The sequence below is a fragment of the Peromyscus eremicus genome, chromosome 11, assembly GCF_949786415.1.
Source record: "Peromyscus eremicus chromosome 11, PerEre_H2_v1, whole genome shotgun sequence".
NCBI lineage: Eukaryota > Metazoa > Chordata > Mammalia > Rodentia > Cricetidae > Peromyscus > Peromyscus eremicus.
Genome location: NC_081427.1, coordinates 41,250,852 through 41,277,863, shown reverse-complemented (window position 1 = coordinate 41,277,863; position 27,012 = coordinate 41,250,852). Strand labels below are relative to the sequence as shown.

Sequence of the window (27,012 nt, the reverse complement as noted above, 5' to 3'; positions counted from 1 at the left end):
TAAATGCACAGTCTATGAATGTCTTGTTTGGATCGCGCAAGCCTGCTCATCATGTCTGCCCTGTCGGTCTTCCGCCTTTCCTTCTGAACTGTTTGTCTTCATCTCCCAGAGCCCGTCTGGCAAATGTTTACTTCCACAGTTCCCTCTCCACGCCCCGGGAACGCCGCTGCGCATCATCCCATTCCTGCAGGTGCCTGGTCGTCGGGCTCCCCGTCGGGTCTCCTCCCTCTGCCGGGTCCAGCATCCGCCACTTGCTTCACTTCCCATCGCGTTACTCTTGCTCACTTCGGGGAGGGGGGGGGGGGGAAGAGTCCGTCGAGTCCTCCTCCAAAGTCTCCCCCGCCGCCACCGCCACCACCACCACCACGACCACCACGCCGCCCCCTTGCTCCGGGCCCTCCACGGCACCGGCCGGTCCCCGCAACCCGCCCGCCCGCCCGCGCTCCCGCAGTTCGCCTGGAACTTTACTCCAGCCAAGGCAGAGCGCCGTGGGCGCGCGGGGCGGGGGCGGGCGGGCGAGCGGGCGCGTGCAGGAGCGGCGGCCGCGGGAGCGCCGGACGGCGTGGGTGTGCGAGCGGGGGCCGGGGGCGTCGCGGGGCCGGCCTGCCCTATAAGGGGCCGAGCCGCCTCTGCCTCCGGGCGGGTGCCTGGCGGGCCGCGGCGGCGGCGGCGGCAGCGGCGGCGGCGGCTGCGATTGGCTCAGGCGCCCCATCCGGGGACTGGGCTCGGCGCTGCTCGTTCGCCCTAAAGGTACCAATATGGCGGAGGTGAGCGGAGAAACCGGGCAGCGGCGGCCGTGCCGGAGCGGGAGCCGGGCGGTCCCCCCGAAACCCCCGCAGCCGGCCTGAGACCCCGGGCTCCTCCCGCGGGTCCTCGGAAGGCGGCGCGGCGGCGGCGGGGGCGCGGGGGCGGCGGCGAGGCGCGGCGGGGCTGCCGGGGGGGGCGGGAGCGGGCGCGGGAGCGGTCTCCCTTCGGGACTAGGCCGCGGCGGCTCCGACCCCAAGCCGGGCCGGGCGGCGGCGGCCGGGCGGCGGCGGCGAGCCTCGGGCCGGGGGAGGCTCCGGGCTGGGGCCGGGGCGGCTGACGCGGGCCGCCGTTCGCTCGCTCGGCGCCTTCTCCCGGGGTCAGGGTGGGTGGAGAGCGGCCGATCCTCGGTCGGCGACGGGATTGCAGCGCGGAGAGCGGGCTGCGCCACTGCCCCGCCGGAGTGAGCCGGCCCGGCCCTCGGCTCTCCTGCCGCCCCGCCGCCCCTCCGGGCCGGGGCTCCGAGGCCAGCGGGAACGGAGCGGGACTCCCTGCCCCGAAACCTAGTGGGGTGGGGTGGGGGGGTGTGCGGCGTCCCCGGGCGCAGGGACCGACCCACACCTCGACGCCCTCGCCGGCCGAGCGGCCCGAGAGCCCCTTTTCCCCCCACGGGCCGGACGGGGATGGCCGGGCGAGCCGAGCCACCGGGCTCTCTCCCCCGGGACGGGGAGCTGGGGGAGGGGGCGGAGTGATGGGAGCCCCCGGGGCTGGGCAGGAGCGAGCACAGCCGGAGCCGACCGGGCGGGCCGGAGATGGACCGCTCACCCGGGGAGGAACCGGCTCATCCCAGACCCAGGGGCGGTGACTCTGGCCCCCGGTAAGGTGGGGGGGCTCCCGCTTAGGGCTGGGGACCAGCGTCCGAGTCTAGCAGGGCCTACGCTTGGGGCAGTGGACAAACAAACCCTGGAGTTGGGGCTCCCGCGGCGCCCCAAAGGGCAGGCTGGGTCTCAGAAGGGTGAGACCCTTCTGGGGGAAAATGGGTTGCGTATCGAGGACTTGCCCTGGGGCCCGCGGAGAGCAGGGTGAGCTGTGTTGGTGGTGGGGGTGGTGGTGGTGGTGGTGGTGGGGGTGAGGTGGGGGGACGGACGACTCCCGAGATGCCCGGGATGAAGGACTGATGCTGCGAACCGACCAGCTTCTGCCCTGGCTTCGGCTTCTCGGCTTTGTAACTTGCCGGAGCCCCAAACGGTGGCTTGGAGTTGCCTGTTTCAACTCCAGCCTTCGTCGTCGTCCCGTGTCTGCGAGTTTGTACACTGGGGACTTTGGGGAGGAAGGCGAGGCAGCCAAGAGGGGGCCCGAAAGGGGCCGGGAGCGATTGGAGCGAAGCTATGTCTTGCACTTTTTGGCAGCTGCCCGGGAGCGCTCGGCTCCGCCCCCTCTGCGCCCTGTTGCCTGTGCTGCCTGCCTCCTTGCCTTGCTGTGCGATTCAACCTCACAGTTTTCTTTTCTCTCTCTCTCTCTCTCTCTTCCAGGCTTCTTTTGGAAGTTCGAGCCCAGGTTTGTTCAATTTCTTACCTCTTCCCGGGGAAGGGGGTGTCCCCTGAGGGAAATGGGGGCTCAAAGGTCTGTTGCCAAAAGGATCTAGCTCACACAGAAATGCATCCTGCGAGTTTTTCATCATTTGGATCTTAAAGAGCTCCCATGAACATTTGGCAATTACGTCGTTAGAGGAAGAAATAGTTATACTGTTATTCTCTGTACAGGTTGGGAAAAAAATACCCCAAAAGCCTTATTACAAAGCAGCAGACAGACTTTTTTCTTTTAAAGTAATGTGTCTATTATTCTCACATAACTTTTTTCCTCCAGGCTGGAAATAGTGAATCCCAAAACCACTTTCCTCAAATTTTAACAGTTTCGGTTTTATCATTTATTTATTTATTTAAAAGAAATTGTCCTTTTAATTTGTCAGAACTTGGGGCAACTTAGATTACTTACTTTAACTAACTTTTTAACATTTTCCTTTACTTTGTCCTTCGAGAAATGGCTATAACGTATTTAAATTGAAAATTGAGTTAGATAAAGCTCCCTTAATAATAAAAGAAGAAAAGCAACACACATTTTCCAAGTTTTGCACAGGAAAGTGTTTAATGTGGTTATTTTGAGCCCGGAAAATCTTAACGTATCTAGTACAGAGGTCAGAAGCCACTACAGGAATCAGATAAAAGGAGGAGCCCCCAGAATCTGCAGAGGTGGACTTACATAGGAAGGGAGGTTGTGGCATCTTTCCCCAGCTGCTGAGATGTTTTAGTTTCTCATCCTCTTTCTAGCTCCCATGTCTCATCTGGTAGGCTCCAGAAAAGTGCCTCTGGAAGAATCTATGCCTTTATTTTACAAGGAGGTGATTGGAATGATTTTGCAGAGTCTCTCAGTTAGGAACGGAGTGTTAGCTCTTTCTTCTTTTCTGGATAGGGACTTCCATCATCCCCAGCTCCCCCAAGGCTTTCTTTCCATGCTGCTTCGGAGGGAACAAGCCGCTTGGCTTGCAGACTTAGTTTTTGTATTTAGGTAACTTTCACAGACTTTCTTGGTTATCTTTTAAGGCAGTAAAATTGATCAACACAGGATGAAAGGAGTTAGTGATTGTTTTCAAAATTGTTGTCTGTATCTGTACAAGAAGTGTTTTTACAATTTTTCCTAATTTTGAGACAAGCAGTTTTTGTTATAAGAAGTTGCAATTTAAGTAAAAATTCAAAGGCAGTGTGGCTTTGATAGCTAAGCAGACACTTACACCATGTTTTTTAATGAATTAGCCAATATTTGGAGAGAATTTTAGAGCTGGAAGAGATTCTGTTAGCCCTGTGTATTTCACAGATGAAAACCTCAAGCTAGACCCAGAGATTTTGAATGGCTTGCCTTGGGTCCCAAGTCAAAGACAAAGCCAGGAGTGGACCTTCAGAGCGTTTTGTTTCATCACTGACACTTTGGCATACCACAGATGTTTCTCGGGAAAGAAAATTTGTAATGATGGGTGTTCTGGCTTGAGCTAGTTAGTAAATATTCATCTTTCTCTTTGTTACGCCATATCTGCTTCAACGAAAATGAGCATATATATATATATATATATATATATATATATATATATATATATATTTTGTTTTTAGCTTTAAAGAAATAACAAAAACCTTCTGGCAAATAAAGTCTCATGGAAATTTGTATTATTTGTGTATATGGGGGGAGGCTGATGATTAGAAGTCTCTGAACTCAGGAACATGGAATTGTAGTTGGAGCCTCTCTATCATGAAAACATTTTGGCCTAGTTCACTGTTTTGGTAATGATCTCACATGGCCCTTAAATATTTGGAATTTTAAAATAGTAATAGCTTGCTTAAAAATAGAGCAAGCTGTGTTTAATATTCTTCGATCCATCTCTGACCATACCCCCAGATTTCAGTGTTACTTTCTTTCCATGCTCTGAACTTCACTGGTCTAGTTGTTTTCAATATTAGAGCAGAACAAATGGAGAAAATACTGCTTTTCATAAATCTTGTTTCTTTTGGAACAGGAAATTTCATTTATTTATTGTGACCTGTTGATTTTTTATTAAAAAATAATACAGTGTTATAGACAAGTTTGTATTGACAGTAGCAGCTTGCAGTGGGATGTCTTCCGAAACCTTCAGATAGGATTTTCTGTGTTACCTTCACATAGTCCTAAACATTTTTTAGGAATCCAAAGCATGGGCTTGCATTTTGATGTCTGTCTGATTAATTCTGGGGAGTTTGAAATACTCTTAATATGTGAATAAAATGGTTCTGTGCTTTAAAAAAACTAAATTGTTATATAGCTGCTTCATAGAAAGTTGCATTTGTTTCATATTTTCTGTTGAGTTTTGTGTCTTTGTTAAGGGTTAGAACTAATGTAAAATATATGGTCTATTTGAAATGTTAGCTTCAGTTTGCTGGCTGATTCTTGGGGAGTCTCCCTCCCATTCCCGGAACTTAATTCTTCAGCCAGTTTGCCATTTTGTTGGTTGGCTTTGATTTTGTGCTTTGGCCACACTGGGGATTGAACCCAGGGCCCCCAGTATTGGATGCGGCCATTCTTCCACTTTGCCCCACGCCCAGCCCTTGCTGTATTAAGCAAATGAATTTGACCAATAAAAAGTTTGACCAATTTTCTCTTCAGATCATGCCATTGAAATAATTTTGTTACTATTCTAAGGTTTCTTTTTCAAGGTCTGGATGCCTGTAAAAGTGTTTGTAAATACTCTGCCTTGTTCTTCTGCTGGTTTAGATACCTTTTCAAGACCACACAGTCTTACTTTACAGCCCATAAAGTGTATAATAAATTCATTTAATAAAATCCACGTATAAATATCAAAAGCAACTGGAAGAACAACAGGCATTCTTACTTTCTTTTGTAAATAACCTTGTGGATGTGTGAAGTGATGCAGTGTGTTTTATTCCAGTTGGGTCTCTGTCTTCTGAGGATCATGATTTTGACCCCACTGCTGAGATGTTGGTCCATGACTATGACGACGAAAGAACTCTTGAAGAAGAGGAAATGATGGATGAGGGTAAAAACTTCAGTTCTGAAATTGAAGACTTGGAAAAGGTAATGAGTTTACTTTAGCGTTAGAGAACACAAACTTTGGTAAAGACTTTGAAGTCTTACTGTAAATTCTTTCAGAATCTTTCTGAAATAAAAATATTGGATGCATCATTTTCCTTTTCAACCTAACAATGAAATATTACTGATTTCCTCATTATTTTGAGAGTAGCATAGTCAGAACATTTTCATTTCGTTATTTATCCATTAGCCTGATTTTCAGCTTATCTCAGAACAATGAGGGTCAAACTTAAGTTAAACTTAGTTCTGTAGTAGAAGAGGGAAAAATCTTTTCCTTCAAATAACTTATAATTGGTAGGGTACTGCTAGACACTGAACAAGTTTTACTGGACTTTCAAATGGAAATTGCTAATATTCCGTCTTTACCCTCCAGTCATCTTTTAAAAACTTGGCTGGATTGAGTGTAGCTCACAACTTCAGTATGAATTCAAATGGATGGTATTTAAGCCTTCACTTACTAGGGCTGCAGCGAAAGGCTTCCTTCCATAGGTCACCTTGGAAGGCTGTAGGATTATACTGTCTGTAAATTAACATCATTTGAAAGTTTCTCATAGGCTCACAGTAACAAAAGCCTTGAGGAATAGTAGAGAATAATATCAATCGCCCGGGTTTCCATCCCTCTTGTGCAAACATGTGGCTTCTTCGCTGTCTTTGTGAGGCAGGGCTGTGCACCCTAGTCATTCCTTTCTGTTAACATACAGGGAGACAGCCTTCAGGCCCGAGACTTCCAAGCCTGTTCCAGGAAACCTGAGGTTTTCGAAGCATTTTCATTCACATGGTTAATTAATCCAGTGTGATTATAATTGGGTTTATTAATTTAAAAAGTACATCCAAGACACAAGTGGTGGCTCATGCCTGTCTGTACTAGAATTTAGGAGGTAGAGGCGGGAGGGTCATGAATTCAAGGCCAGCCTGAACTAAAAAAGAAAAAAAAGAACAAGAACAAATCAACAATAAGAAAGACTTACTGACTTAAAAATATGAAGTCCTTCTTTCTGTGCTTTTTCTTTTTTAATACGTGCTGGTAATTACATCTTTTTTTTTTTTGATACCCATCTCTGTACATTTAGAAAATGTATGCTTTTGTAGTCTTTAAAGTGTATCAGTGTCTCTATTTAGACGGTTCTGCTTCTTGGCAGAATATAATGATCTTAAATTTTTTGAAGACTCGAGCTGTGTCTCCATTCAGAAGGCTGATTTTTCTTTCATTGTGTAGTGGATGAGAGACGCTCTGAGTTCCTACTTTTCCTCTGATTGGTGGGTCTTTCTGCAGGGAAGCGCAACTATCTCTGTTCGTTATTGCTATTTAATGAAACATGAAAAGAATAAAAGAAACATATAAAGATAAAGAATAAAGCTCCTTAAGCTTGTAGATGAAATTTTATATTTTTATACAATTTAAGATACTGTATTGATCTTTCTTATTGAAACCACAGTTTAGGCATTGGTATATTTTGACAGTTTTAGGGATACGGTATTAATGTTCATTTTCAAAAATTATGCATAAGTTTCATTTTTACAGTAATTAGATTGTTGACTATGAGTGCATTTTAGTGCTTACACAGTTTGGTCATGTGACATGGAAGAAAGAAAGTGGTACAAATCAGTTTTCCTTCAGTGGCTCTTGTAAGTGGAGACCGTGTGGCTGGAGTTTAGTAGTTTAGTTATAGCAAAGGAAGGCTTTATCACAGCTTCATAAAGTTTGATTTTCCATCTAACTGCTTTCCAGGATTTTAATTTAGTAGTTCTAAATTTGGATTTAGCTCCTTTAAAAGGTTATTATCATTCCTGATTTTGTTAACATGTAGATTCTCCCTTAATGTTTAAAATTTTCTAAAAATTCAGAAGTTTAAATAAATAAGAAAATTTAAAAAAAATCATATTTTCCACTAGACTTTGTGTGATTTTTTTAAAAAACCATTTAAAGATTCTCTATGTATTGTTTGGCAAGGTCTCCAGGATGTTGTATTGGGTACTGAGCTGGATCTGCATTACAGAGTTTTAGTTCACCTGCCCAGCAATGCCCCCGGCCTGTCAGATGGGTGCCAGCTGTTGGTTCCCTGTTCTTGACTGTAACATGTCCCGTTGATGAAGAAATAGCAAAGTAAACGTGGTAGTGGGTGCATCCTAATTCTAACATGATCATCAGATTAAATGAATGGTCTTTTGTTTTTTTACAGATAGGGAACTGGAGATGTAAGGGGTTAGGTGGTTATAAACCCAAGGTAATGAGCAGCAGTCAGCATGCCCTGTGACTCTCAAGTGTCTATTCTACTGTCCTAATACAGACTAACCATTTAGAGCAGTTCAGTACAAATATGCCTGTAAACTTAACCTGTGCTCTTAAAATTAAAGAAACCCAAGAAAAGGGGAGAAAACCTGTCGTTAGCATGTTTGGATCAAACTTGTAAGCTGGTCTAGCCATCGCAGGTCCTCAGAGACCTCGAGATTCAGTAATTCAGCTTTTCGGGGAATGCATAGCAACACTTCATTACTAGGTTCTAATGGAAAGTTCATTCGAGAAATGCTTCAGAAGCTGGATTCCCTTTAAGCGGTATTGAATCCAAAGCTCTCACACAGGTAATTTGTCTTTTGCATCAGCCCCACCAGAAAGGCTGTGCCATCTCTTGAACTTAGTAATCAGGTCTCTATGATCATCCTGCAACATTTGCATCTTTATTTATGAAGAACCAAGAACCTCTTGCCTCCTCCCTACCTCTGATTTTTCTGTTCTTTTCACCCTGGCCCATCCTGGAAGCATATGCCTTATCTCACACTAATCCGTATAGCCATCCCTTTTGCCCTCAGTTTATTCTACTAAGAGGTGTTTGAGATAGGGTCTCCTGTAGAGGCCAGGCTGCCTTCACGTCTGGGGTCAGTCTCAAGTGCTGGCACTGTAGGTGTGCACCGCCATGCTTGGTTGTCTTCTTTTAAAAAATATGTCGTGGTACAACTCTACTCACAGGTTTCTCACATTTGGAAGAAATTATCTCGTGACCGTGTATTGCTCTTGGTCACTCTCCTTTTTAGTCAAGTGTCACAGCATAGACATCGTTGTGCATCTCCTCTCCCAGTCAGCCCTTGGCTTGGCCTCTTCCATGAGATGGAGTCACCAATGATTCCTGGTTGCCGAATGGGAAGAATTCTTGCCCGTCAGAATTCTTTTTCTCAGTTGATTTCTCTTTGCTGTTTGACCACAGTGAACACCTTGGTCTCTCAGCATTGCTTCCTCACTCACTCCCAGGCTCCTGCTTTCCTGGGTCTACCCCACTCACGCACCTCCATCTCTCTTAGCCACAGGCTCTTCTTTCTCTTGGGTTCAGCCCGTGTCTTTTCACTCACTTTGCCGTTTCTTGGCATCTCACTCAAGTACACTCCACTTTTGCTTAATCTCATCATAGTTATCCTAAACCCTGCCTTGGTTTGGCGACTCTGCGTCATAATGGTGTGAAAGTTAGCTGACTTCTCGGGCCAGAGGTCTTGCACTCTTTAGACTCAGAGATCTCTTTCAATTCTGCTATCAAATAACTTTAAAAACCAAACTTTCCTCTTACATGGTACATAAATAATTCTTTTTTTTGTTTGTTTGTTTTTTTGTTTTTCGAGACAGGGTTTCTCTGTGTAGCTTTGTGCCTTTCCTGGAACTCACTTGGTAGCCCAGGCTGGCCTCGAACTCACAGAGATCCGCCTGGCTCTGCCTCTCGAGTGCTGGGATTAAAGGCATTCGCCACCACCGCCCGGCATAAATAATTCTTTTCCTTAGTTCAGGTTCCCATTCTCCTTGGTCTGGAACACTATTTTTAAAATAAAAACCCCATTTTAAGATTTGTAGCTGTACCCTGTTGCTTGTAAGCTCCTGTCTCTCAAGTTCTTGGACTAAGGCACAGACCCCTCTCTTTTCTCTCTGCCCTTTTGTAGGTGAGCTCATCAGCTCCCATGGCTTTAAATATCATCTAGATGCTAATGAATGCCAGATTTATATCTTTAGCCCAGCCGGATTCTCTGCACTCCAGGCTCCTGGCCAACTTGACTTTTCTTCTTGGATGCCTTGTAGTTCTCTCAAACTTAACTTGTGTCCTCTGTGAAATTCTTGAATAGAATTCCTTAAAGAAACAAAACGCAAGGCTTTTTCCCTTTTGATCTTTCCTGTCACTCTGAAGGGAGCCGCCGTCTTGCTCAAGGAGAGATCTGGGAGTCGTCCTCCTCCCTGCACCCCCACACTTAATAACCTGCTTGATTCCACGGCGGCATATGTCTCGTCTCTTCTCTTCAGACTTTATCACTACTCAAAGCCAGCACGAGGGGCTGTAAGTGGTTTCCATGTCTCTCCAAACGCACAGCTTTCTGCGTGCAACTTTCCAGTATTTTAAGAAGAAATGATGTCATAGTCCTCCTTTAAAAACCATGTTTTATGTTTCTCTCTTCTCTCTCTCTCTCTCTCTCTCTCTCTCTCTCTCTCTCTCTCTCTCTCTGTGAGTGTGTGTATGCGGTGCAGTCAGAGGAGAGTTTGTAGGAGTCTGTTCTCTCCATCGGTCATGTGGGTCTCAGGTTGAACTCAGATAGTCAGGCTTGGCTGCAGGTGACGTTGTGTACGGAGCCATCGAGCTCGCTCTCCTGTTCCATTATTCTCCAGTGGCTTCCCATTCCTTTGGAATACAGTCAGGTTCCTTTCCTCGTCATGAAGCCCTTTTGATCCGTCACTGCTGCTCTTGCCATTCTCCTTTCGAGTCCCTTTTCATTCATCCCACTGAGCTCGGGCCACGCAACTTAGTGAGAAACCAGCTTTCAGGTACGTCTTTTCCTTTGGATGGAATGCTTGCCACTGGACGACTCTGTCCCATGCTTAGAGACTCGGCCAGAGATGGTTTTGTGTCTTCTCTGCTGCCAGTGAAAATGGACACAGCCTCACTCTTTGTCTGTGGGTTGGGTCCTTTTATTTGCGCTCATCATAGTTGGCAGCTCTGTCTATATTGTTGGCTCTGCTAATCTAAGACCAGGCTGGGAAAAGGCAAAGCCTGTGTGCCATACCAGCAGCGAGTACAGTGACCTGACACACAGTCGCTGTCACTCCTGGTGGATCACACCCCGAGATGCAGCCTCTGTCTGTCCTCTGGACATCCCTCCTCCATACTGTTTCCTGGGGTCAGGTCCCATCTCTGGGTACACTGCTTCAGCCTCAGTTTCCGAGCTAGGCACCACAGCCACTGTGTTGTATGGCAGTTAGCCAGTCTTTCAGTAACACTGAATTCCTTCAGAGAAAGATTTTTCTGTAATTTTCTATATCCTGGTCTAGTAACCCTCAGCAGAGTACCTAGAAGTCGTTAGTGATATGGTAGACCGTCAGGGAATGAGGAACAGCAGCAGGTGTCCCAGTACCGAGGGCTGTCACCTGTGAGGTCTTAGAGCTATGATGCTGCTGACAGGTGGTTGCAGAGGCTGCAGCCACTCACCTCCAGTGAGTGAGGTGAGCCAAAGGAATGCTCTGGAGAGACCGAGTGGGGTGCTAGTTACCTTTCCAGGGTTCTTTAGGTTGTGCCAAAACTAATCCATGCTGGTTTCTCCTTGGGACCATTCATCTCAATTTGGGCTGTGTAGCAGGAACCTTCGAAGGTCTTATTAATAAAATCAAACCTGAGGCCAGTTATTGGGGTGAATGCTGGAAGATCAGAGAAGCAGAACAAGCCACAGCTACCTCACCTCGCCACTTCCTCAGCTGATCCTGTTTCCTCAGACTAGATGCCTCTGAGTCCTCATCTAGAATGAATCTCAGCTGAACTGTGCTGCTGGAAAGCCTGAAAGCTTAACCAGCCAAAAGCTTCTAGTTTCTGGTCTTCATGCCTTATATATCTTTCTGTTTTCTGCCATCACTCCCTGGGATTAAAGGCTCACTTCTTGAGATTAAAGGCATGTGTCACCATGTCTGGCTTTTTCAATGTGGCTTTGAACTCAGAGACCCAGAGGGATTTCTGCCTCTGGAATGTTAGGATTAAAGGCATGTGCTACCACTGCCTATCCTTCTCCGTTTAATATTGTGGCTGTTCCATTCTCTGACCCCAGATAAGTTTATTAGTGTGCATAGTATTTCAGGGAACACAATACCACCACAGGGCTGACTTCACATTTATGAGTTAGCTTGTGTTACATGACTTAGTCTGAGCTCTGTGCGGTCAGGCTCAGTGGTATATCTAAGTTTCACATCTATGGAGGTAAAGCCAGAGTTCAGGGACCTTCAGCCTACATTACCTGTGGGCTGTGGTGGACACCTAGCATCTCTGTAGGCATTATTGGTGCGTGATTCCCTCTGTGCTCCCCGTGGACACTATTTACACGCTCCACATCAACATCTTCATACAGTGTACTGTATGACAGAGTTGTTTATCTTGAAGTCCTGAAAACTAAACCAGTAAGCAAGCTTTAGGAAGAAATCTCTTATTGATGCAGGTAAACCTCTTATAATTCGTAAGTTATCAAGTTTATTTTGAAGTTGTTTGTGAATGGTAGCTATAAGTAGTTCTGCGCATTGTATTAGTTAAAGCAAGTCTGCTCAAGAGTGCATGATGAGTTCGGGGGTCAGTGTGAAGCAGGGCATGGGGTGCAGTACTGCAGCCAAAGCATGCAGTTCATCAGTGCAGTGTTGTCAGTGGGACTCGGGATTCTGGGCTTCGCACTGAAAACTAAGAGCATCAGAAGGATAGTTGTGGTTGGACATCATTAGGTAAATATAGCTGGTCCTGGTTCAGCCAAGGAGTCTTTGGAGTCTTCAGTTAACATGAAGAGGAATCCAAGTGGTGAATGGTTAATTCACTGAGAAACAAGCCAAAAATGATGTGAAGTTGTCTGTTGACCATTCGATTGATTTATTGGAACTATCTGCTTTTGTTAATACACTAATTAAGCACTAGGTTTAGTATTTTCCGACTGCAATACACAATGAAAACCTAAAGCTTGGCTGTGGTTGATTCTGTGCTGTATAAACTTAAGAGCATTGAGTTTAGCCACAGTTCAGATTATGGCGTTGCTGAGTCTGTCTGTACCCTGCTCACCTAGGAAGGAAATATGCCTTTAGAAGACCTACTGGCATTCTACGGCTATGAATCTACAATTCCGACGGTTACAAATTCCAGTGCCAACAGCCCCCCAAGTGAACTTGCAGATGAACTACCAGACATGACTCTAGACAAAGTGAGTACAGGCCTTAAGAAGAAAGTTTCAGGATTGCTGTCATCGCCTGCTTCACTAGAGTGTCTTTTGCTTAAAGCATTTTCTAATTCTGAAATATAAGCTTACTGTTATTTTGGTGACTGGTTTAAACATTGTTTGGCTTTGATCTTAATACTTTCTGAATTGTAGTAGTTTTTCCACTCTTCTCCAATATTTTTCTGTTTATACGTTGTATCTAATGGATTTTGCCTTAACTACTTTTGATCTGTAAACACATGAAAACATTAGTTAACAAGTCTCCCAGAAGCGTTCAGACTAGGTTGGCTTAGGCATAGAGTTCTGTTTCTGGGTCCTGGGAGTGACAGTGGTCACAGCAGCTAAGGCCATAGTGACCTGTCTCCCTCAAGCTGCTGTGGGGTGCCCACTCCTTGCTGAGGAGAAACATGCAGCTGTGGCTCTACGTGGGAGGTTTTCTTTGCCTGTCAGGCTTCAGGCTGGAAGAGGAATCTGCGTCTCACGGAACCTCTTCCTGTGAGTTATTTTGATACACTCTTGTAGCATTCAGTATTGAGTGCCTGCTGTATACCACCAGTGCACTTCATCATGTGCTTCGTTTTCAACAATGTTACCGGTTAGTTTTTAAATCATTGGAAGAGTAGAGTTTGGAGATATTTCTAAATTTTTAAAAATTGGTTGGAAAAAATGAATATAATTTTTAGCCACTTAGAAGTCATATTTTGTTGTTGTTTTATTGTTTTTTGAGTTGACTGTATTGCTCAGACTTGCCCTGAACTCCTGAGCTCATGAAATTCCTGCTCCACCTCCTAACCTGGTACTGTATACACACACACTGCTGTGCTACAACAGATTGTTATAAATCCACTGAAAATTGGTCTGCACCTTCCAATAAATTCTTCACATGCCCACAAAGTAGGCAAGTAGTTTAAGTGTACAATTGCATTTGTTATTCTTATTTGATAAGTCATTAAAAATTTAAAATAGTATATTATGTATATAGCTAACTATTAAATGTTATTAGTATTTATGCACATAAAGTAAGTTACAGAATTTCAGACTTTTCAGAACTAAGAAGACATGAAATAGTTCTTTATGATTGTGTGTTATAAAATCCAAAAGGCATCTCTCCTAACTGATGAGAGGCCGCTCTACCCGACTTGCATTCCTTCCCTCTTCTTCCAGGAAGAAATAGCGAAAGACCTGTTGTCGGGTGATGATGAGGAAACCCAGTCTTCTGCAGATGATCTGACACCGTCCGTGACTTCTCATGAAACTTCGGATTTCTTTCCTCGGCCTTTGAGATGTAAGAGTGCCCTCCCCGCCCCCACTGTGTTAGCAATGATGCCACGAGCTTCAGGGCATCATACTGTGTTCAGTACCCAGCGTAAATAAAATGTCGTCAATAATTGGGATAGGATTCTAGCCTTTATTATTGGGATGGAGTGAAGCCATATGCTGTTAAAATCCACTCACTCACCTAGTTTTATAAGCTGCCTGTTTTCTTTCCCAGAGCTCATCTGTTGCTGTGGTAACCCACTTTACTTAGTTCAGCCAAAAATGTTATAGATTGTATTTTTGGGGGGCTTATTAGAAGGCCCTGCTTAGCTGTTTTGAAAACTTACCAGTGGTCAAAAAGTATTTTTGTTTTTAGTGATTCATTATTTTTTCCCTTTTAGTTCTTGGTGTTTAACGTTTATTAGTAATACTAAAGGGCTTTAGACTGAAAAAGTGCTTAATTGCAGTCCCGTTTATCCTGAAGGCTGCTCTTGGGGTAGTTGATATGTCTGGGTACACATGAGTACACATGCATGGTGTGTGTGGGGACAGCTTTGATGGACTCAGCCGTCTGTGTGCAGTCCTGGGTTAGTCCCGGGCGAACAAACCCCCGTGCTCAGGCGATGGCACTGGCTTCCTCTTAGTTCTGGTCTTTTCGACCATGCACTGGATTAATAACGATAGGATACACTTGCAAGTCTTCGTGTTCTCAGGGTTTCTGTCATTGTGACAGATGCCAGCTGTGAAAACAGTGCGGGCGGAATGGTAATTAGCGACTCTTGCTTATTCTATGCGTTTTTATAGTGTATGAATGGCAGTCTCTTAGGTGCTTCCAAAACTTTGTGCATTTTTTTTTCTTTAAGCAAATACTACCTGTGATGGAGATAAGGAGTCAGAGATTGAGGATGTTGAAACGGACAGTGGTAACTCACCTGAGGACTTGAGAAAGGTAGGTGGAGTTACTGTTATATTCTAGGAGAACATTTGGACTAATGTCTTTAAAACACTTGTGAGGGCTGGTGTGATGGCTTAGTAGTTAGGAGCATGTTCTCTCCCAGAGGCCTGGAGTTCTGGCCTTGTACCTACACTCGTGTGCACATACGACCACCCCCCCCATATTTAAAAATCAATTAAAATCTTAAAAAACTTTCTAAAGCAATTTGTTAATTTTATTGTTATGTGGTAAGGTTTATTTGGATTTGTAAGAACAGATTAATGATTTGGGATTGTTTTTTAGTGCTTTTTATAATAATGCTGCTTTTACTTCTCCCTTTCCTGTAGGAAATAATGATCGGTTTACAATATCAGGCAGAAATCCCCCCTTATCTTGGCGAGTACAGTGGTGAGGAGAAAGGTAAGGTCAGACTACCCTCCCCCTCTGTTTAGTAGTCGGATTGTATAGCAACTTAGTTATGTGTGCAAAGACAGATGGATCATCAGAGCGCCTTCCAGAGTCCAGATAGTTAGGCCTGTCTTGGGAAGACTGTATCAGCAGTGACCATGAAGCTGGGCCTGGTGGGGCCTGCTTAGGATCTTAGCACTTGGGAGCCGGTGCAGGAAGATCATGACTTCCGGGGCACCCTGAGCCGGGGGCCACAACGGTAAGTCCCTGTTTCAAAAAGACAAAAGGAAGTAACATGGAGCCCCACCCCAGCCCACAGTGCTTCCCAGCCTGTGTGTGCCGCCTGTGGAGACAGCCTTGTCTCTTTAGAAGTAGCCCCTTGGTCCAGGGCTTCACAAGAGTTGGCAGGCCCATCATCTGAAGTCGTGAGGATGTTACAAACATGATCTGTGGAGAGAAAATTCTGGAAGGAAGAAGAAACCAGGAGGAATTCTTTTGTCCTGCCACCGAAGAGCAGGAAGTTGAATGTACCCTGATGCCCTCCCTTGCTGTCCACCACTCATGTGTGCCTCCTCTCCCTTGTAGTAGATTCCAGTAGATTCCAGCTGTATTTGGTCCTGAGAGTGTGGGGAGCAGAGGGTACTGGGATTATAAATGCAGGTGCGCCTTCCTAGTGGATGTCGAGAAGCCTGTAGATCTGGACTGTTTCCCTGGGCACTGGGTCTTTGCCCACATGAGTAGCTTCGTCTCTGGGAAGCCATTCAGACTCAGCTTTTCTCTTTCCTCCATGTTACATTACTCTCCATTTAAAAGCCCAAGGACTAAGACTGGTGACCCTGGCCGTAAGCTGGCAGCCACTAGCAGCACCCTTTTACTAAACTGCTTTCTAACTGATGGAAGAGGAAGCAGGAAGAGCTGAGGGTCTTCAGTGCATCGTGTCCTTCCCTCATTCCATGCCACACACAGTCCAGGCCTGACATAGCCTTAGGTCTGCTGGCCAAACACAGCAGAGGTATTAGTCTTTCTAGCCTGCAAATTCAGGAGAAAAGGTGTGTGCCTTCTGCATGTTCCCAACAATTAGCCCAAACATTTCAGTTAAAGAAACTGGTTCTAGAAATCTCTCGGAAAAAGACACCTGAGCCTTGACCGGGTGTGGTGGCATACCTGTCATCCCAGCACTTGGGGCTCACATATTTGAGGGCAGCCTGTGCTATGTAGTGATCCTGGGTAACCTCTTACTGTGGAGATGTCGGTCTTGATGCTGCATGGCACCTTCATTCTGACTTTCCTGCTAACTGGGAAGGAGAGTGCTGATCTTACATAGTTGAGAGCATTTGGGTCCTGCTACCAATAAATGGTTTTTTGTTAGTTGTATGTAAGGTGTTACATGCTCACAGCGTGGATTACACTTCAGACACTGGGGTGAATACTTGGGTCATCAGTGGTACTCCCGTGTGAAGCGCAGCTTTGAGTAAGGTGCCAGAGCGCGTTCGTAAAACACAAACCTGTGGTGGTGACAGTACAGACGCATTAGTGTCTGGGTCATTTTAAGAGACTGTGCAAACTGTTGTTGTTGCGTTTACTCTTCTTTCTAAAGCCTCTGGGGGGCTTGATTGATCTGCCACCTCCTGTAAATAAAATGCACCTTTGATTAAAGCACTCTGTAAAGGAAAAAATAGGCCTTTCTTGGGCACCAAGTTAGTATTTGATAGTTTGGCTTTTTATTTTTGTTTTATTTATTTGTAATTTTAACCTCTAGCAAGCTCATAAGGTCATTTGTGGAATTCAAGAGAAAATTCTAAAGAGATTGTAGAGAGTTTGACAGGGTTTTGGTTTATCTTTTACAGCTTCATTACAGGACAATGAGATACCAATATGGGGTTTTACAGTCATACTTTACTAGATATAGAGAACCCTCTAACCATCAGTAAATCCAGCTTCCAAAATGGCTTTATTCTCTGACCATTGGGCCCAGAGAGTCACGGTAGACAGTTGTGTTTTCTTCTATGCCAGTGAAAGGCTGTACTTGCTCAGCAGTCACACCGATGCTTAGTTACCTGTCCCAGCCAGCGAGCTCTGTCAAGGAAGGGAGGCACAGTCTGCACATTTCTTCACGTGTTCACTATTTGTGATGTGTTGATGGGATTGTCTTTCTCAGCATATGAAAATGAAGACCAGTTACTGTGGCGTCCTGATGTGGTTTTGGAGAGCAAAGTCAAGGAGTACCTTGTTGAGACATCGTTAAGAACTGGAAATGAAAAAGTCATCGACAGAATTTCTTCAGGCACGCACACCAGGGACAATGAACAGGTACGTTTCCTCCCCTTGTATTGGGATTCCAGACCACTTTGTAACTCCAGGTGTCTGAGTAGTGTAAATGTGAATTGGGGCAGTGAGGGGTGTGAATGGAGGCTGGCGGTGGACAGTGGTGTCGTCCTCGATTGCTTTCTGCATTATTTTTTGAGACAGGAGCTTAGCAAGAATAATGTTAGCACTTGGTTTAACACTTGCTATCTTTATTATTGCAGGACAGTGTTGATCTGTTTATAACTAGTATTGCCTCTCTTTCATTAGAAATTGATGCTAATTAGTCAGGTCCTTTTATAACATCTGTTGAATGATCATTTAAGTTAAAATTTTTTTTGATATTTAATGTAATATGTCAATTTCTCCTTCCCTTTCCTTCAGACCCTTCCATGTACCATTCCTCCTTCCCTTCATCCCCCCTCCCACCCCTGCGTGGGTTTTCAAATTCATAGACTTTTTTTCTTATCACGTGTGCGCGCGCGCGCGCTCTCTCTCTCTCTCTCTCTCTCTCTCGCTCTCTCTCTCTCTCTCTCTCTCTCTCTCTCTCTCTCTCTCTCTCCCCCCTATATCATAAGTAGAAACTGCTTAGTCTGTGTAGTACTACTTGTCTGTATGTTTTCAGGGCTGACCATTTGGGATTGGATAATCCACTGGTGTGCTCCTCTTCCCTGGGGAGGACTGTCTCCCACTCTCCGCACTCCGTAGTTGCTCCTCTTCCCTGGGGAGGACTGTCTCCCACTCTCAGCACTCCGTAGTTGCTCCTCCTCCCTGGGGAGGACTGTTCTCCCACTCTCAGCACTCCGTAGTTGTTCCTCCTCCCTGGGGAGGACTGTTCTCCCACTCTCAGCACTCCGTAGTTGTTCCTCCTCCCTGGGGAGGACTGTTCTCCCACTCTCAGCACTCCGTAGTTGCTCCTCCTCCCTGGGGAGGACTGTCTCCCACTCTCAGCACTCCTTAGTTGCTCCTCTTCCCTGGGGAGGACTGTTTCCCACTCTCAGCACTCCGTAGTTGCCCGTAGTTCTTGGTGGAGGGTTGAGGCCCCTTGGGCTTTCTTCCCCCTTCTGTATTAGCCTGTCTCTTGATGTCAGCCTTATTCAGCTCATGTTTAGGCAGCCTTGGTGAGACTTCAAGGGTATAGCTTCTGACATTTCTAGGAAACATAGTCTCACAACAAACTCTGTTCTCTGGTTCTTAAAGTCTGCCCCTCTTCCGTTATAATCCCTGAGCCCTGGGTGCAGGAGTTGAGTTTCAGGCGTGCAGTTGGTGCTGGGCACCACGACTCTGCATTTTGATTGGTTGTGGTTTTCTGTAATGGTCTCCTTCTGTTGCAAAGAGAAGTTCCCTTGATGAGAGGCGAGGATTGTACTTACCTGTGTGTATAAGGACAGGTATTTATAATCCCTGACTACATTCTGAGTGATTGTTTAATGTTGATATATTCAGCACTTTTCTCATGCTGGGAGCCTCATCTGTCCTGAGGTTTACTTTGGAAGGTGCTTGTTACTGAACTTGCAGTTGAATTCTTTCTGCTGCCGTTTATTACGGTAACAATCCCAAACATTTCACAGCGGAGACTGATTGACATAAACGATACCGGGCACAGTTATGGAGAAGGCAGCTCCTGTTACGAAGCCGAGTCCCCAGGAGTCAGTGCCTCTCTCAGAGGCCTGCCGCCACTCTTCCTTTGCAGCTCCCAAGAGGGAGGAGAGAGCAGCGAGGGGCAGGCGCAGCTCCAGTTTTCCCAGCTAGCAAAATGACCTAAAATGGGGGAATTTGCCCAGGCAGTGAGTGCCTGTAATCTCAGCACTTGGGAAGTTGAGGCAAGAGAATCAGTTTAGGGCTAGCTTCAGCTAAATAAACTCAAGACCATTCTGGGCTCTATCACACCCTGTTTCAGTAAACCTTAAAAAAATAAAATAAAATCTTCCTGAGTGAGAAGACCCAGAAAATTTAAAAGTCAAGAATGATGATAATGGATGACTTCTGGGTGAGAATGAACACATTGCTCTGGGTAGATGGCTCAGTGCGTACACCATCAGGACCAGAGTTTGAATCCTCAGTACCTACATAAAAAAAAAAAAGAAAGATGAACATGGTAAAGCACACTTGTAATCCCAGCACTGAGAGATGGAGTCAAACCCTTTGGGGCTTGCTGGACAGCCAGTCTGGCCAATGAGTAAGCTCCAGGCTCAGTGAGAGACCCAGTCTCAAAAAATAATGTGGAGCGTAATCCAAGAAGGTAACCTGAAATCAGCCTCTGGTCCGTACGGGTGCACGGATGGTTTGTGTTTCTGCATCCACCACATGTAATACATAGACACTCACATAAACATGAATGAACAAGCGCATGAGATACTAGAGTCAGTTTGCAGAATGGTTATATAGACTAAATGCCTAGGCAAGCATGCTCATATGTCATGACTTGTTTGTTTGTTTGTTTGTTTGAGGCAGGATCCCTACAAAGCCCTGGCTGTCTTGGAACTCACTCTGTAGAGCAGGCTGGCCTCAAACTCACTAAGATCTGCCTTCTCTGTCTCCCAAGTGCTGGCATTAAAGACATGTGCCACCGTGCCCAGCTTGTCAATGACATTTGAAAGCATTTTAGAATGTTTGTCAAGACTCCTATAAGATAGATACCTATTCCTTAAAATGCTCTTAGATATGAACTGTTGCAGTGTGTGTTGAATTTTTTTTCTTTCCCTCTTGTTCTCTTAGGCATTATATGAACTTCTCAAGTGTAACCACAACATAAAGGAAGCAATTGAAAGATACTGCTGTAATGGAAAGTCATGTCAAGGTGAGAAACACGGGGATTAAAAAGAGAGATGGCAAGGGCTGTCCATGTAAGGATCAGGATAGGTGATGTATTGTGAAGGGTAGAGCAGTCCTGTGACATTGTTGTGAAATCTGTGCTCATTTTCAAATTGAAATTGTAGAAATAGTTACAGAACAAAGTAGACCCTACAAGTGACAATATAGCAAAGTAATTAAAAAGAATGAATTTATGGTTCATTTTAAAATATTGGGAATATTTTGGTTTTTGTTTAAGTCAGAAAATAAAATGGAGATTTAGATTAAGGGGCGAAAAGAGGGCTGGCGAGATAGCTCAGCAGGTAAAGGCGCTTGCTGCCAAGCCTGATGACCTGAGTTCAGTTCCTAGGACCCACATGTAGAAAGAGAGAACTAACTCACGCAAATTGTCCTCTGACCTCCCTACACATGGATACACAAACACAGATAAATGAGAAAAAGAAAAAAGATGGACAGTATAGTCCATGGGGTTTTCTGAAGGAAACATAGTTATAGTGATCGTGTGGTGATTTTGTATAGCATTTCCAGTCTGTTTATGAGTGTTAAGGAACATGGCTGCTCCTTGCATGTCTTCATCTGTATCTAAGTGGACTACATCTACTGCGGCTGCTATTAAGTGTATGTAGAGTGAAAATAATACTTAGTGATGTTTTATACATGGCATGGGAAATGTGCAGGCTGGAAATGTATATTGAAATTTGTAGGTTGAGAGAGTATATTGCAATACTTCTTGTGGAAGATGCATCTTTGAAAGGATTATTTTAAGCTGTCAAAACTCTCAGTCTTTAAACACCAGTTTTTTGCCTTAGTTCAAAATATTTTTCACTTTTTTTGTCTACTCCTATTAATGGCTTTGAGGATCTGGTCCACAGTATCAGTGAGTGAGTCAATTCAGAAATAAAGGAGAATAATGAATAATCCCAAGCCTCAACTATAACCTTGTGAAGGCCTTCCTGCCCTAACTAGAGTTCCAATCTGCCAGCATTAGCATCTGCTGGAAATTTTAATGGGATTTGGAAAGCATGGATTAATTCTCTTTATATTTCCCCAGCATTCACATACTGACTTGAAATAAATATATATGGATTATTCTTGAATTAAAGAACTTATTTTTTATGTTAAACCAAAATAGTTTTTTCATTTTACTCCAGAAAGATGATAGTCATTTTTACTCCACTTAAAAACGTGTTTGTTGGGGCTGGGGCAGCAGCTCAGTTGGTAAAGAGCTAGAGTTGGATCCCCAGAGTCCACGTGGAAAGCTGTGATGGTGTGTGCTTGTAGTCCTGGTGCTGGGAGGCAAACATAGGTTGGTCCTTGGGTCTTGCTGGCAGCAAGCCTTGCCTAATCATTAAACCCCAGGTTAGGGAGAGGCCATGTCTCAATAAAACAGGGTAGATAGGTCCTGAAGAGACATTCATGATTGGCCTCTGGCTTCCATATGAGTCTTCATGCACATGTGCACACACAGTGTTTAAAAATAGTTTAAAACACCATTAAATCCTTGTCCCACAGTGCAGAGAACAAAAAGTGGGGTTTTTGTTGTTGCTTTGTTTTTTTGTTTGTTTCTCTTTCTTTTTCTTTTTTTCCGAGACAGGGTTTCTCTGTGTAGCTTTGCGCCTTTCCTGGTACTTGCTTTGTAGGCCACGCTGGCCTCAAACACCCAAAAATCCGCCTGCCTCTGCCTCCCGAGTGCTGGGATTAAAGGCATGCGCCACCACCACCCAGTTGCTTTGTTTTTTTTTTAAGATGTATTTTTACTATTTTAATTATGTAGATATATGTGTCTGTGTGTGGTATATGCCTTTGAGTGGAGGTACCCACAGAGGCCAGAAGAGGGCATCAGATCCCCTGGAGGATATGGTGAGCTGCTTGATGTAGATGCTAGGAATCAAACTTGGTTCCCCTAGAAGAACAGTACACTCTTAACTGCTGAGTTCTCTCTCTAGCCCAGTATTTTTATATTCTAAATGACTAGTGTGTATAGTTGGGTAATGTTATCTGAAATACTCTAGATTCAGAATGTGTCGGGGAGAGAAGAGTTGAGTTTCTGGCCTTTCCCAGGGAACGCAGAGTGAAGATAAATCAGTGATGCACATGGAAGAGTTTGGAGGCTGATTGAGTTCTTCCCTTTTCTTTTTAGAAGGAATGACCGCGTGGACAGAAGAAGAATGCCGAAGTTTTGAACATGCACTCATGCTTTATGGAAAAGATTTTCATCTTATACAGAAAAATAAGGTAAATTAATAGAGAAATTTCTTACTAGTTACAATGGATATGAGCAATGATTCAAGTTGTTTAGTTAGGGAAAAGTGAGCAATTTGTTAATGTTCCCTGCTAATAGTATTTCTAATATTATTCTAAACATGATTGGAATGTGCTTACAGATGCCACAGTTACCAAATTCAATTCACACAACAGGGATTCAGTATATTTTTCAGGAAGCCTTCCATGTGTCTCCTTGACTCTCACTTTCTTCCAAGCTGTTCTGATGTTTGCGGTCTCCTCATATATTTTGATTGATGGTTGAGAACTGCAGTTTCTAAAAAACAAGGAGAAGGTGAGGGAGGAGAGAGAGACTGATTCAGAGAGAGTGATTGATTATTACTAAAAGCGACTACGAATCTGTCCAGTGCAGGCAGGGAAGTACAGCAGCAGCAAGTCCCATTGGTTGCTAGTGTGGCTGCAGAATGGGACAGCTGCTGTGGATAACTGCAAGTCTCTGATAATCTGAACATTTGCTAAGTGAGTTAACAGTCCTACTCCTTGTATTTATCTAAATGGGTTGAAAACTTCATGTTCAAGGAGAAACATGCATACAAATGTTCAGAGTAGATTTAATTAGCTTTCATTATATCGCCAGACTGGGAATCAGTATCTCCTTAGAGATAAATCCATAAACTAGTGACAGTCTAGACAACAGGTTATCACTTAGCACAAAAAAATAGTTAGCAAATAACAAAAGACACAGGGAATAGTTTAAATATTTAATACTAAATGAAAAAGTAATCCGAAAAGGCTACGTGCATTCTAAGAATTCAACAGTTGGACACTGGAAAGGTCAGAGCTGCTCGTAGATTGGAGAGGTTAGGCAGGAAGGAGGGGTACGTGGGTACAGAGGACCTAAGGCAGTGAGCCTGCCCAGTGTGATACTATAAAGGAGTCATGCATGAGTCCTGATGGAAACTCTGGATGCTGGGTAGCAAGGATAGACATATCAATCAAGGCATATCACATTCAGCAAGTGTCCCATTCTAGCCTGGGACACTGACAGTGGGAAGCTGTGCATGTTTGGAGCAGCAGTAAGTATGTGGGAAGTCTATACCCTTTAGCTCAATATTTGTGTGACTCAGAACTATTACAGACTTAAGATACAAGGTCTGTGTCTAGATGCATTTGTTTGGTTTTTGTTTGTTCTAGTGCCATTTGTATAAAAGACTATCCTTCCTTCCCCCATTGAACTGCTTTACTCCTTAGTCAAAGATCAGTTGGTTGTATATCTGTGCTTATAGCTCTATGCTCTTTTAATAATGTGTTTGCCTTCTCTACCTGAACACCCCACTATCATACTAATTTTCCTTCTCTCTCTTTTGAGACGGGGGTTCACTATGTACCCCTGGCTGGCCTGGCATTCACTATATGGGCCAGACTGGCCCTCTATTAGTGACTTTAGATTACAGCTCCCTCTGGAATCAGGATAGAGACTCTGAGATGTCTTTATTGGGGGCACTGATCAATCAGGGAAGAGAGTGTTTATTGAATAAAGATAAAGAGGTTTGTCTGTATAGCCAGACACTCACTTGTGGCAGTTAAGTGATGATTTGAAGGACTGAGGTTTGGGTATGGAGCCAACTATTTGACTTTTAAAAGTTGTTAAGCCTGTTGGAACGAAGAGCCAGTGGAGCAGAAAAGCCCTGCCTTTGGTTAGTAGTGAATGATCGGAAACCATCTCCAGATGCTGGAGGGTGGTGGCTCCTTTGTCAGGGCCTCCTAACCTCTTTTTTATGGGGCCTTTAACTAACCTGGGGAGGCGGTGTTTTTCTCCCTAGTTTCCCTGCCCATCATTTGGGGAACTAGTAGGTCCCAAGGAAAGCATTCATGGACCCATCCTTGGAGGTTGGTCTAACTCAACAGTGGTCGGTCGAAGTGAGAGTTCAATGACAGTTGTTTGAGGATTTTCAGTAAACACATACAGTAGTCTGTGGGTGTATATTTTGTTTGATTTTTGAGCAACCTGTGCTTTTGAAATCTGTCTCCTTATTACATGTAAAGATATGTCACTGATAGACATATTTAGAATTTTATAATTCTAATAATAATTGTGATAGAAAAGACCTATGGATTGAAGCTTTTTTGTTGGGGAGTCTTGTTAAAAATGGGAGCATCAGTTTATAATGTCTGCTTTTCTTCACTAGGTGAGATCGAGAACCGTTGCTGAATGTGTGGCCTTCTACTACATGTGGAAGAAATCAGAACGCTACGATTACTTTGCTCAACAGACAAAATTTGGAAAGAAACGCTATAACCATCACCCTGGAGTTACGTAAGTATAGTGGGCCTGACTTGAGTAGTGATTGCTGTTTTTAACTCTGATGCATAGTCACAATTACTGGTGTATGTTTCAGGGACTATATGGATCGTCTCGTAGATGAAACAGAGTCTCTAGGAGGTACAGTAAATTCTTCAGCCTTAACTTCTAACCGGCCTGAGCCCATTCCTGATCAGCAGCTGAACATTCTCAGCTCCTTCACTGCCAGTGACTTGACAGGTAAAGGGAGATGGTTGTGTGCAGCCTGCTACAGCCCCTTCTCTGTGCTGCCCCTCAAGTGATCGATCACTGAAACCACTTTCCATTTCTTTTTAGCTTTGACCAACAGTGTAGCAACTGTCTGCAACCCCACAGATGTGAACTGTCTGGATGATAGCTTTCCTCCACTGGGAAACACACCCCGTGGACAAGTCAATCATGTGCCTGTTGTAACGGAAGAGTTACTCACCCTGCCCAGCAATGGTGAAAGTGATTGTTTTAATTTATTTGAGACTGGATTTTATCACTCAGATCTAAACCCTATGTGCAGCGAAGAATCGGAAAGACCAGCAAAGAGATTGAAAATGGGCATTGCTGTCCCTGAATCCTTTATGAATGAGGTTTCTGTAAATAATTTGGGTGTAGACTTTGAAAATCATACACATCACATCACCAGTGCCAAAATGGCTGTCTCTGTGGCTGACTTTGGCAGTTTGTCTGCCAATGAGACCAATGGATTCATCAGTGCCCACACTCTGCATCAGCACGCCGCCCTTCATTCGGAGTGACGTAATGAGGAGCCCCGAGACAGTGGGTGTGTGGCCCCAGTAAACTTGAGGGGAGCTATCAGGTTTGCCTAGTCTTTCACTGGAAGTTTGAACCTTTTCACTATGACATCAGTGATGTCAGTATGTATAGAACTATATCTTGATTTATCAAGAGTATTTTCATTTTTCAATCCAGAAATGTGGAAATGAACTATGATCAGCAGAGTTGGGAACTAGGATTGAACTCTGTGGTGCAGCTTTAAGCTCTGCTTCTCTCCCTCATCCCTTCATACCTCCACTTCCTCCTCCTCTTCTGTTCCTTGCCCTCACTCCCAGTTTAAAACCTGTAGACAGAGGCCACCAGTCAAAACCAGCACAGATGTTCTGAACTGTTCTGTGGCCCCTCTTTGTGTAAATTCCTTTTGCCGTAACGGATGCAGTGGAATAATAATGTTTACAGGTACCAACCCCAATCCCTGCTCAATGTAGCATTTTTTTGGTTTTATTTTCTTTGGTGATAAAGCAGGGGTAGGTTTCTTTAAACTGCACAAACATGCAAGGATTTTTTAAAAATGGAAACTTCTCTCATGTTACTCAACTAGAGCACTTCAGTTTACAAAGCAGCAAGACCATCTGTCTGGAAGCCAGCACGAGGAACTGCGTGCGAAGGATGAAGACTCTTGCTTGGATCCTGTTTCAAAATTCTAGACGAGGGCTACCTTACACAGAATTGGTCATTTTACTGCCGGGAGACTTCTGTGTAATTTTCTCTTTCTCTTTTTTTTTTCTTTTCTTTCTTTCTTTTTTTTTTTTTTCTTTTCTTTATTTGACTACAAATTTGGCATTTGAAGATGTGGTGTTCATATGGGGTTTTGTCCACCATTGTCAAGATTGTAATATTAAAAATCATACTGGTCACTGATAATTTAGTGTATTCTGAGGCCATTGACTTGCAGAAGCACAGTCTACGAAGCCCAGGAAGTTCCACTCGGTGGTTTACGTTTGGAACACCTCTTAAGTTTGGAGCACTGCAGTTCAAAGTGTTAATGCTTAGAGAGACTTCTAGATGGTATGCATAATGCAGAACCTTGAAGGATATTTAAGCTATTTGGTTAGCTTGAATAGTTGGCAAGAAAAAATGTGAGTTTCTGTCTGAAACAGAATGGTACGTTACCACTTTTAAGTTTTAAAAAGTGACAGACGTTCACATGCATCTCAAATGCAATTTTACTTTTATTCCAAACGTGAATAAGAAGCCATTGTCATAAGCTTTGACCATTTTTGCTTTATTAGATATGCTCCTTTAAGTTTTAAGGTGAATCAAACTATACAATACAGTATTAGGATATAATAAGCTTTGCTTTTATAGTACAGTTAAAGCAATTACTTTTTGCACCGTCTTAATTAAAATTTTTGATTTTATTACTAGTTTT

At 44.4% G+C, this 27,012-nt stretch overlaps 1 protein-coding gene across 1 annotated transcript; it reads left to right on the top strand.

Annotated features, from left to right (window-relative positions):
* The first annotated feature begins 648 nt into the window (after positions 1 to 648).
* Positions 649 to 26,052, top strand: Mier3 (MIER family member 3). Its single transcript, XM_059276137.1, has 13 exons — positions 649 to 767; positions 2,277 to 2,301; positions 5,213 to 5,358; positions 12,421 to 12,555; positions 13,735 to 13,855; positions 14,691 to 14,776; positions 15,109 to 15,181; positions 17,328 to 17,479; positions 20,192 to 20,273; positions 22,428 to 22,522; positions 24,700 to 24,827; positions 24,910 to 25,052; positions 25,149 to 26,052. The coding sequence occupies exons 1-13, from the start codon at positions 759 to 761 to the stop codon at positions 25,598 to 25,600; spliced, it is 1,647 nt and encodes a 548-aa protein (XP_059132120.1). The 5' UTR covers positions 649 to 758; the 3' UTR covers positions 25,601 to 26,052.
* Positions 26,053 to 27,012: the final 960 nt, after the last annotated feature.